The sequence below is a fragment of the Microtus oregoni genome, unplaced genomic scaffold, assembly GCF_018167655.1.
Source record: "Microtus oregoni isolate MIOR12 unplaced genomic scaffold, Mior012 000023F_ref0000262, whole genome shotgun sequence".
NCBI lineage: Eukaryota > Metazoa > Chordata > Mammalia > Rodentia > Cricetidae > Microtus > Microtus oregoni.
Window position 1 is genome coordinate 8,159,922 of NW_024543082.1, and position 12,421 is coordinate 8,172,342.

Here is a 12,421-nt window from a genome sequence, read left to right on the forward strand (position 1 = left end):
GTTGCTGAAGCTGTGTCCAGGTTTAACTAGACTCTGATCTTCTTGATGTAAAATCCCATGGAAAACTACCCAACGCCATTCTAAGAATCAATTGTAGGATGTCCTAGCTAACTTATCTTAGCCTTTGCTAAAACTGCCTGTTTGTGCAGAGCCTCCTCTAGCTCACCGCTCATCTTAGCTGCCTGTTTGTGCAGAACTCCCTCCCGCTGAACTTAGCTTCTCCGCCTTCAAACTGCTTACTCTGCAAAGTCCCCTGCAGCTGCTGAGCGAGACACCTGGACAAGATCTCTGCCTTCAAAACCCGGGAGTTGTGGACACTCGGAGCCACACCTAGGTCCCCGAACACTTGGTGTGGCCCCAGCTGGCTGGAATAAAGACTCTTAATTGGCTCTCCTCTGTGTCTGAGTGGTCATCTCTGGTGACCGCCCGTAACACTGTGTCATCTTATTTGTTTGGAACTCTGTCTGCCACCCGTCTGCGGATGTCTCATGGGCAGGACCACACCTCATTCCGCTTAGTTTCCTTGGTACCTGGCACATAAAAAGCACAAAATAAATATATTTGAATGGAGAGGTAAGCAGACACCTAATTAATGTGCCATCTGACGTCAATATCCGCAAACCATTCTTCCTCTAATACGGCGCTTGTTGACGGCCATACCTCCCTGAATGTGCCCGTTCTTGTCTGATCTCATCTCCAATATAGTACTCAGTGAAAAGTGTATGTCTGGGCTGCAGAGATGGCTCAGAGATTAAGAGCACTGGCTGCTCGTACAGAGGTCCTGAGTTCAATTCCTAGCAACTACACGGTAGGAGAAAAAAAAAAAGTGTATTTCTCATGACTCCACACTTAAAATTAAGTTGCTCAGTAAAATAGATGGATATATATATATATGATCAAATAAATTTGCTTTCTAATTTCTATTGTTGTCCTGAAAAAGTACATATAAACAAGTAACATTATATAGACTGAGTAAGTTGTATTTGTGCATTTAGGAGTGTGTGTGTGTATTGTGTGTATGTGTTTGTGTATGTGTGTATGTGTGTATGTGTGTGTGCATGTGCACATGCACATAAAAGCAATAAAGCAAATAAAGAGTCCATGAATTTGAAAGAAAGCAAGGGTAGTACACGGGAGGGTTTTGAGGGAGGAAAGAAAAGGTGTAATGATATAATTTTAATCTCAAATTTTTTTGAGTTTAATCTCAAATTTAATCTCAAATTTTTCCCATTAGAGTTCTAATTTCAAGAACTAATGATTTCAAACAGCTGGTACAAAGACATTTTAAGAAAGTAAGAACGTGATCTGTGCTGTTGGATGTGAAGAGTCCCCACCCCGACCTACGTGTCCCTGTGCTAACACTGAACCATCCCCATACAAGGAGTCGTTGTGTTGGCACTGGTGGTGTCAATTCTGCAGCTTCACACACATGAGGAAGTATTCTTTTCTCCTCAATATCTCTGCATAAGTGAAATGGGAAATAGAGATGTGGTGGGGAAAGGGGATGGTAAGAACAAAAGGGAGGATTCATTCCGTTCTGCTTCTGCACAGAGGAAATGCTGCAGTCCGACTTAAAGGAAGGCTGTGAGCAGGAGAGACAGCTGTCTGGGTAAAAGCTTGCTACACAAGCCTGCAGCCCGAGTTCAGAGGCATGCCTGACCCCACAAAAACAGAGGAGAGAAGAACCAACTCCCCAGAGTTGCCTGTTGATCTCCACACTCCGTGTGCATCCCCCACATACATTATGGGTACACACACATAAAATAATAATAAACAATAAAATTCACTTAAGAGAATGACTAATTTTAGGATTAAAAATAGGAATATTTTTCAGCTAGGCAATATCTTCACTCTTTTTCCCTTCCATACATTATTCTACTGCCAGTGCTCAACTTTCCCTCAATACACAATCCTTGAAATAAAAAATTTCTACTCTGTAGTTATGAATATCAATGTGTAGTCTTGGCTATTTTTTTTTTAAAAAAATCTCATTTCTAGGTAACGTAAAGACAACTCAGTGGTACTTCCAGCTTAATTATCATCTTAACAAGTATGAGGAGCAGGTACTTGCGTCCCATATGGTGTTTGCAATCCAAACTTCATTCAACCACTGAGAAAGGCTTAAATTTTCTGAACCAATATTTGGTTCCCTTGAGCTGAGCACTGTGAGTGATGATCCAGGCACAGGCAGAAGAATGCATGAAATGGAGGCAGTGAGGTGAAATCTCGATGCCAAAGTGGCAGAGGCTGCAAAGAGGAGAAGTTTCGGGGGTAGGGCTGGCCTAAGGCACAGTAGCTTACCAGAGCAGAGGGTGCTGTCACATGAAGACTTGAACTTTCGGTGTTCCAAGAAGCTATGTCTTCTGTTTGGGGGAGCAAAACTCCTCTCACTGCGGAAAGACAATGTAAGGCATCATTTCTGAGCCACTGCTGTATCTGAGATCTGCAGCATACAGGCACACGCTCGACCATAGATGGAGGCTGTTTGAAAGGTGCTACAGCAAATTAACACGGTCTGAGCAAGGTGCTGTGCTCACAAAACTCGGTCCCTCCGACCCTGATCTGCAGTCTGATTTAATTAGTGTATAGACAAAATGTAAACCAAACTTGGAAATCTGTAACACAGCGCAAATGGTAAGCCAATCACAATAGCTGTGCTTCCATGAGACCACACTCACATGAGGCAAAAGCTAAGTTTCAAACAATCCCTCTCCATACCTCGGTCCTGTTTCTTATATGGCACTTCCAATTTTCTATTCATAAACATTCTGGAGAGTCATAGAATATGTCCTGGGTCTTGGGGATGCATTACTCACAAGTCATTCTTTGATAAATTAGAGTGTTACCCTCTTCCTCTAAGAATGAATCGTTAGGGCCAGCAAATGGCTTAGTGTGAAAGGTCCCTGCTACTACCAAGCCAGACAACCCAAGTTCAGCCCCCAGGATCCAAATAGTATAAGGAAATGACAGACTCCCACATATGGACCTAGGACCGCCACACAGACACTGTGATGTGCACACATCCATATAAATAAATAAACAATTTTAAGACATCATTATAAGTATGTTTCTAGTTCTCCACTTTAGCAACTTACATTTTTTTTCCTCTTTTCTCGCTTCAGTTAAATATGTTATGCTGGAAGTTTTAAAGGTTAAAGGGCCCATACGTGACAGCATCGTGTCAAAGCAAACAGAAAATAGGCAATATCGGCAAATAAGTTAGAACTCTGTCCCCCTCTCCTGTATGATCCTGGCTCCATCTGCTCATTATGACCCATGACAGGATTGCCACAGTTAGCGTAGGTCGAACTTAGTGTTGAGCTTTCTGGGCTCAGCATTTGGCTCCTTAAGCTAGCTTCCCTTAGCTTTCCTCCATGGTTCTTTTTTTGCCAATTTTTAAGCCTTGGCCCACTGGCCTTTTCAACGGCACACACTGCGGTTGCCGTGTAGCACTGCAGCCTGCTGCGCTTCATATTTCCGTTTTCTTACACTCTGTTCCCCCCTCAAGCTGCTTCTAACTGCCGTGCTGTTCTCCACTTCCCCCCTCTGTGACCTTCTTGGAAGACACATTCCAGGAAGCCCAGGACTAATCCATCCCAAATGACTGTAGGATGAAGCTCCATTTATCAACATGGGTCCTGTCTTGTGCAGTCTAAGAAAGTAGAACCATATATATTAGTGAGGTGAATCTTCACCAGACGATATCGGAAAAGGAGGGAAATTACATACGGCTGTCAGGAGTGATATTCAACTCACCATTGACAACCTGGAGAGACTTGGGATCTGGATTCAAAGAGGAATTTCCCATCAGAAAGTTTTGGTGCAGTGTCTCAGCAATATACTCTCTGAAGTTGCTAATTGTGTAAACAGCAGTGGGCTTATCATCCAGCTCGACAAGGCCATGGTTTTCCACCTTGTTGGAGTGAAGGCTTATGAGGTCCCAGGTGGTATTGCTGATGGCCTCACCATTGAAGGTAGCCTCATAGAGAACGTCAATCCCACTATGGATGATAGGGGAACAGATTAGGTTCAGCTAAAACATCACAAGAAAGCAGCTTTGGGTCTAGAGACAGCATTAGGTCAAGAAGGGGATTCTATCAAAACGTGGCACCTCTTCCCCTCCCCAGAGAGTGGAGGGCCATAGCTCCAATACCAGGACAAGAATTCTAAAGAAGCCACAGAGTTAACCCTACCACAGCATCAGAGGCTCTTCATGCCCCACATTTTGAACCATTTCCCTTTCTTTCAAAGCCAACTCCCTTCTTTTCAATAATTCCCTTACTCCTTCCTCCTCTATGTGAGCAACAGTTCCTGGGGAGAAAATCTAACTGTCGAGGCTGCCAAACTAATCAGAACTTCAGTGGTGTGGAGAGGCTGGGATGTTGCAAGGCCAGAGCCAAAGTAATAGCCATTTACTGCCCACCTCTGTGGGTGACCTAGCACCTGTGTTACTATTAGATAAATACTTCAGAGTGTGCAAACAGAGCCCCAGCTCCCAACAACCCCAAAACTAAGATAATATTAGAGGTCTACAAGAGAGATTTCTCCACTTTATCATGACCCACCTCCCTGATATCTCCACCACTGTATTTTAAAACTATGCTGACTTAGGACTTTCTTTGCTCTAATACCATGAAAAGTTCATGAAAGTACTCTCACGTTGGCACATGGATTTTGATGCAACCGAAACCTATGTTCCCAGGCATAGTCACTTTATATATGGCTCTAGAATGTATTATCTCTTCTCTTCTCTGGGAGATATTTCTTGCATCAAGATTCGTTACAATTTATACTTCTGTTAGAAAAGATATACTGGTCTGTTCAGATGACTTAGACAATGATGGAGTTTGCCACCAAGCCTGATGACCTGAGTTCAATCCCTGGACCCACAATAGTGTGAAGAAGAGAACCAACCCCCACAAGTTGACCCTAACCTCTGTTCACATTGTATGGTATGCATGTATGCACATGCACACATGGATGTGTGCATGCTCATATACACACATACCTTCTAACTCCTCCCCAAAAGAATAAAAGTTTTCTCATATTTTCTTATTATTGCTATTAGAAAAGTTAGGTACTAAACCACAGATATTTATTGAGGAGAAAAAAATTTCAGACTTTTAGGTAAAAAGTTAAATGTTTTTGAAAAGAAAGCAACTTGTTTTTCTAATATAGAAAAATGATAGATGATAGACAGACAGGCAGACAGAGAGCAGGCTAGGATATTTTCTGAAATGACAGCTATGTGAATCTTTCAGGAGACCTACTTCTGAGTGATGGGCAAGAGAATTTAGAGTTCAATAAATTTAAGGCAAAACTGAAAAATGTGTTATCACATGATGTTTTCTTTGACCTGTTTACAACACTCTGACGCTTATTAATTCTATTTCTAACTTAGAAATCCTTATGGGTTTTTTGATTTTTCTCTTTTATCTTTTTTTCTTTCGATGATTCCTTCATTGACGAATGGAATGGAACAACAGGAAGTGCTAGCAAACAACTATTTCCAAAGTAAGCTTTTTCACGGACCCTTTGTACAAGCAAGTGAAAAGGAGGTGGGATAAAGGAGGGAGAACAAACAAGCAGTAGCTGGTGTGTTGATTTGCATTTCCTTAGCCATTTGAAGAAATAACATGAGAAGATAAAGTTGGGAGCCGATGGGAACGTGTCTCCTGGACAGTCAGTCACCCACCCACTCAGGCATCTCCACAACTAAACGCTAATAGCTTTTATGTGCTCTCAACAGGCCTTTACCTCAGTTAGTTTTCACAAAAGCTTATTCAAGGTTTTATATTTTCAGAATATTGTTAAGGAAACAATAATAAAGTTGGAAGAGAAGGCAAAAGGCTCCTTGGAATTTTGCAGGGAAGATGTGGTGAGGCCAGGCTTCCGCTTCCACTCCAAGCAATCACCTGACAGAGTCATTATGAAGGCATCTCTGTGTCCGTCACTACCACACTGCCCCCAGCTTGCCTCTTCACACAGCTTGCACATCTGGTACACAGGATACCTCCAGGGCCAAGAACAAAAACAGCACTCAAGCCAGATGTGTAATGGAATATATCTATTTCAGACATTCCATGGCAGCAAGTGATTACCAACTCAAAACACAAAAACAGACCGCATCTTCCCAGGAAATTAAATATTTGTGTGCACAGATGTCGATATATGCATGAGTATATCATATGTGTGTGAGTATATCATCCATAATTGAACGGGTACCTACTCGATTACAACTTTCATGTGCTTGTAAAAAGATTTTGTTATTGTGACTGCCTCTCTCTCCTCTTAAGTTTCCAGTGCCAATATTCATCTTGGCAACTCATACTGAGAGCTGCCCCGTGTCTATTACATAAGCAGAAATCTAGACATGAAATGAAGTTTCTTGAATGAATGTCATCTTTACTGAACCTTCAGGAAGGCTGATTAACTGATTAGGACTTCAATGATGGGAAAGTTTGGAATATTGCAAGACTAGAGGCAAATTATCTTGGGTCATCTTTAGTCCTATTCATAGACATGTACTAGCCTCCTCTTTGTGTGACCTAACATCTTTGTGACTAGGAGGTAAATTCCTCAGATTGTGCAAACAGACCCCTGGTTTCCACCACTGAAAGGCTAAGATGGCCATCAGATGCCATCTAAGGCCTACAGCTGACATTTCCTGCTTTTCTGTGCCCATCTGTCCATGTTTCTCTCACTGTATTTAAAAGAGCGTCTGTTACTGTTTATCCTGTTACTATAAAACTCCTTGAAATCTTTACCGCATCAGAACATGGAACTTGTGTAACATGGAGTCTGTGTTTCTAGGACACAGCCACTCACATTTGACTCCAGAATTATCAATCCTATCCCCTTAGAGGTGAGAGCTGTACTTTCACATGGGCACCAGTGGACTGGGGCTTCTTTAAAGGTATCCCCATAGGTTAGAAACAAATATAACAAACTGCCCTGGTTTGATGATAGTGGTCATTCGCATCACCCAACTTCCTCTGAGTTTGAGCTTATGAAAGAGACTTTTGATTGTAACTTCTCATGGGTTTTCCTATGGGGAAGGAATACATGAGCTAGACAATGCAAAACTCGCACAGTTGGTGGGTGCATTCCCCATTTGAAAAAGATCGATTGAAAAGAATTGTCTTTTGTGGTTTAGGGAGCATGCAGTGGTCTTTAGAAGTCTTCCTTTCCTTCCTGTAAGTACTGTTTAGTCTGGGCCTGTCCTGATGAACACAGTGCAGATGATGATACCCTAGTCTATAGAGGATGCCTGTAAGTACTGTCTAGTTCAGGCCTGTCCTGATGAACACAGTGCAGATGATACCCTAGTCTATAGAGGATGCCTGTAAGTACTGTCTAGTCCAGGCCTGTCCTGATGAACACAGTGCAGATGATACCCTAGTCTATAGAGGATGCCTGTAAGTACTGTCTAGTCCGGGCCTGTCCTGATGAACACAGTGCAGATGATACCCTAGTCTATAGAGGATGCCTGTAAGCAGCCAGACCTCTCCAACCTTCCTCCCCACCCTGCCTGTTAACATACATAATTGATTACATTGAGAAAAAGAAATTCTGGATCCTTTCAATATTGATTTCCTCCCAGATCTGACAAGCATCCTATTCTAAAGGGTGATTTTGAGTGCTTAAAAAGTGCTTAAAAACTGATACTCCAGTAAACAGACCCTCAGCCACATTCCAAATAGAAGAGGCATCAAGGTAGCAGGGGAGCTAGTTAGATAGCGTTGAGTAGAGAAAGGGCACTAGTGGGAATATGAGGGGGACAAAAGAGGGGAAGAGGGTGAACATGACTGAAAGCCGTTATGACATGTGAAGGGCATGTCCTCAACTCCTCAAGCAATCAAAGCCTTTCAATGTTTTAGGCTAAAAGGTTAATCTGTGAGTCATTTTCGATCTTTCTCTTTAAGGAAAGGAACTATATGATGATTTCAAGGCATAAAACAATAAGAGGATGCCTTCTCGTTCAAACTTACCATGCCACACTCCCCATTTCTCTTTGGAAACCTCTGGTCTTTTGATGTCCAGCCACACACCAATCCTCAGATCTTTGCATGCCCGTTTATTTCCCCCAGTCCATTCATCCTTTATACTCATGAACAGACGTGCGCATGCCTCCTTCACCTTCCTATGCCTTTTATGCTTCAGCTTAACTGGCACCTCCTGGGGGAGTTTCTTTCTCACACTGACAACATGGGTCATGTTCTATCTCTCCCACCATCTGGACAGACACAGTTGTTATTCCAAACATCAGAATAATGCATTCCAAGCATCCAGAACAATGCCTAGCTCATGGTATCTCAATAAATACTTCCAAAAGTAATGACAAAGTGATGGATGCTATCACTAATATAAACAGATCAGAACATTTTAAGTTTTGCCACTTAAAGGGTACTTCATCTTTAATATTTAGATATATTTAGAAATATTTTCTGTCCCGAAATACAAAAAGAACAACTTTTGCCCTGAAGAGTATGTCTATTTTCTTTGTACATTTGTGTTCAGTACTCATTTAGAGACATTGTTTCTGGGTCACCCACAACTCAATGCCACATTCTTTGAGAGCCTGGTGGGATAAATCACATCTGTATATTCAGAAAGTTGGGCTCCTCCTCAAAGTATCCATACAACATATTATACTTTCTTGTGGTGTTAGCATGACTCTATGACAGGAAACAATGGCAAAAATTAAGAAAAGGAGGAAGGGGAGAGGAAAAAGAGTAGGGGGAGGAAGAGGAAGAAGATGAGGCTGTGCCTAACAGAACTCCAATGGCTTCCTCATTATGTGAAATACTGGGCCAGGAAAGTCAAGCACTTATTTACTGACAGGCTAGCATGCGCCTTGCATGGCTTTTAAACATGAAGGAGAGAAGATCATGAGAAATGTTCTTGGATGAGAAGTCTATGCAAATCGGGATGTCTGCGTTAGATTACCAACCTTGTTCTTTGCTGACAAAGTATCATTTTGCCTCCCAGTATTTGCCTTGCTCATCTAAAGAGAATATGTCTTCTATAACATACCTTCTCTAGTAAAGACAAATTCATTAAGAAAGATAAAATGACCCAGAACGATACTCTAATTTATTATCATGTTTTTGTCTTGGAACAAGAGCTCAAAGAAATACTTGCAATACCAAGAAACCATGTATTCTCAAAGCCAAGAACTTCACTGTGACCCAGGAAAGCTGCATTTTGGCAAGCCATAAAGTGCAAAGACTGCTCTGGATGAAGGAAATTTTTTAAAATTTCAAGATGCCAAGGAAGTCCACAAGAGAGGTAGACAGAACATTTCTGATCGAAGAAAGCTGTGCTGGGCCCACACCCAGTAACCTGAGGTGCATTTCAGTGTGAATCACCCTGGCACCCATCAGTTAGGTGTCAATCATATGGAGGAAAGATTCGCCCTTATTCTCTCACCCCAGATACCCCGATCGGTTATTTTGCTATGCACATTTTACTTATCATCACTCAATTTTAATAAGCGTAGGGTATTTCAGGGAGATTCAGACAATGCCTCTCTAGTAATGTTTCTCTTCTAGAAAGGGTCTCTCTAAAACAAAATGTCCTCACTAGCCAAAAGATACAAATACAAATCCTCATTTTACTATTCTACAGGGTACTAAGATGATAACATTTTAAGGAAAAAAGGATTATCACCCTACACATTCCTAAAAGACAAAACTCAAAAACTATTCATCTCTCTATGCGTGGTGTTTGCCCAATAACAAAGCATTTCATAAATACTTGTTTTAATAATGTAAATGAGATCAGAAAGACCTTTTCAAACCAAGGTGTCAATCCTAGATGTTTATTGAGATTGGTTGCAGTGACCTCCCTCATTCCATGCACACCAAATTCCACAATATTCAATCACCTTAAATGCAGTGGAACACACACTGCATGCATCTTTCGACTTACTTCAGGTTAGCAAGAAACCTGGCACTAGGAAAAGTCTCAGGAATCCACAGGGATGACCCCGGTTAAGACTCTAAGCAATGTGGCATAACTGTATGTAGAAAAATAAAAATAGATCCATATCTATTACCATGTACAAAACTCAAGTCCAAATGGATCAACGATCTCAACATAAAGCCAGCTACATTGAACCTTACAGAAGAGAAGGTGGGAAGTACACTTGAATGCATTGGCACAGGAGACCACTTCCTAAATACCCCAGTAGCACAGACACTGAGAGAAACAATTAACAAATGGGACCTCCTGAAACTGAAAAGCTTCTGTAAAGCAAAGGATATGGTCAACAAGACAAAACAACAGCTTACAGAATGGGAAAAGATCTTCACTAACCCCACATCTGACATAAGTCTGATCTCCAAAATATACAAAGAACTCAAGAAATTGGTCATCAAAAGAACAAATCATCCAATAAAATAATGGAGTACACATCTAAACAGAGAACTTGCAACAGAGGAATCTAAAATGGCTGAAAGACGTTTAAGGAAATGTTCAACATCCTTAGTCATCAGAGAAATACAAATCAAAACAACTCTGAGATTCCATCTGACACCTGAAAGAATGGCCAAACCAAAAACACTGATGACAACTTATGCTGGAAAGGTTGTGGGGTAAAGGGAACATTTCTGCATTGCTAGTGGGAGTGCAAGCTGGTACGGCCCCTTTGGATATCAGTATGGCAATTTCTCAGAAAATTAGGAAACAATCTTTCTCAAGACCCTACAGTACCAGTTTTAGGTATATATGCAAAGGATGTTCAATCGTACCACAAGGACATGTGCTCAACTATGTTCATATCAGCTTTGTTTGACATAGCCAGAACCTGGAAACAACCTAAACGCCACTCGACCAAAGAAAGGATAAGGAAAATGTGGTACATTTACACAATGGAGTACTACACAGCAGAAACAAATAATGACACCTTGAAATTTGCAGGCAAATGGATGGATCTAGAAAACATCATATCAAGTGAGGTAACCAAGACCCAGAAAGACAAAGATCATATATACTGACTCATAAGTGGCTTTTAGACATAAATAAAAGAAAACTAGCCTACAATTCACAATCCCAGAGAACTTAGACAACAATGAGGACCCTAAGAGAGACATACAGGGATCTAATCTACATGGCAAGTAGAAAAGGACAAGATCTCCTGAGTAAATTTGGAGCATGGGGACCATGGGAGAGGGTTGAAGGGGAGGGTAGAGAAGGAGGGGAGCAAAGAAAAATGTAGGGCTCCATAAAATTAGTAAAAAGAAAAAAAAGAATCTAAGCAATAGTGGAGAGGGTACCTGAATTGGCCTTCCCCTCTAATCAGATTGATGACCTTAATTGTCATCATAGAACCTTCATCCAGTAACTGATGGAAGCTGATACAAAGCTCCCTAGAGTCCAGTCAGAGAGAGGTAGGAGTGATAATGTGAGCAGAGGGGTCAAGACTGTGATGGGGAAACCCACAGAAACAGCTCACCCATGCTAGTGGGAGCTCACTGACTTCGTGCTGACAGCTGGGGACCAAACTAGGCCCTCTGAATGTAGGTGACAGTTGTGTAGCTTGGGAAATTTTGGGGGTCACTGGCAGTGGACATGTGACTTATCCCTGGTGCATGAACTGGCTTTTTGGAGCCCATTCCCTATGAAGGGATACCTGTTCATCCTAGATACAAAGGGAAGGACCTTGTTCCTGCCTCAAGTAATATGACAGACTTTGTTGACTGCCCATGGGAGGTCCTACCCTCTCCAAGGAGTAGATAGGGTGAGAAAGAAGGTGGGGAGACAGGTAGGAGGAGAGGAAGGGGAAATTGGGATTGGTATGTAAAATTTAAAAAAAACTGTTTAAAAAATTAAAAACAGTGGTCCTCAAGCTTCCTAATGCAACCTTTTAATACAACTCCTCATGTTGTAGTGACTCTAACCATAAAATTATTTCATTGCTGCTTCATAACTGTAGTCTTGCTACTGCTATGAACCATAATGTAAATATCCGGTTTGTGACCCCTGTAGGTTAGATTGAGAACCAATATTTTAAATCCTCTCTACAATGCTTCTCAATGTAAATGCTATCTGGGGCATAATGACAACCCAAAAAGGCCTATATACATTCACTACAATATCTTTGTTTTTGATTTCTGCTCTATAGTGTTTTCATAAGCAGTATCTGAATACACAGATACACAGGTATGGAAGCCAAAGATGCCGAGCCGACTGCAATGAAGAAACTTTTCTGTAATCGCTGAACACTGTTATAGTTAGCCACGAATTTGCTTCACGGACTCCATTTGTAGTTACCAGACTTTTAAGAGAAGTAAATTAAGAATCCATGGACAAAACCAGTAACTTTCAAAAAAGGGGTGACTGATTGTGTCTTTTCATTGTGCTTCCTAAGATTTCAAGAACAACTATCTTTACAAATAAGCTATCATCAAGTTCAATG

General features: G+C 41.4%; 1 protein-coding gene across 1 annotated transcript in view; it reads right to left on the minus strand.

The window, feature by feature from the left end:
- The window catches only part of Impg2 (interphotoreceptor matrix proteoglycan 2), a 63,128-nt gene that overhangs the window by 15,013 nt on the left and 35,694 nt on the right, over window positions 1-12,421 (minus strand). The window contains exons 11-12 of the mRNA XM_041673486.1: window positions 3,757-4,001; window positions 2,302-2,390 (exon numbers count right to left, since the gene is read on the minus strand). Of these exons, the coding sequence (XP_041529420.1) occupies window positions 2,302-2,390; window positions 3,757-4,001 (334 nt within the window). The remainder of the gene's footprint in view (window positions 1-2,301; window positions 2,391-3,756; window positions 4,002-12,421) is intronic.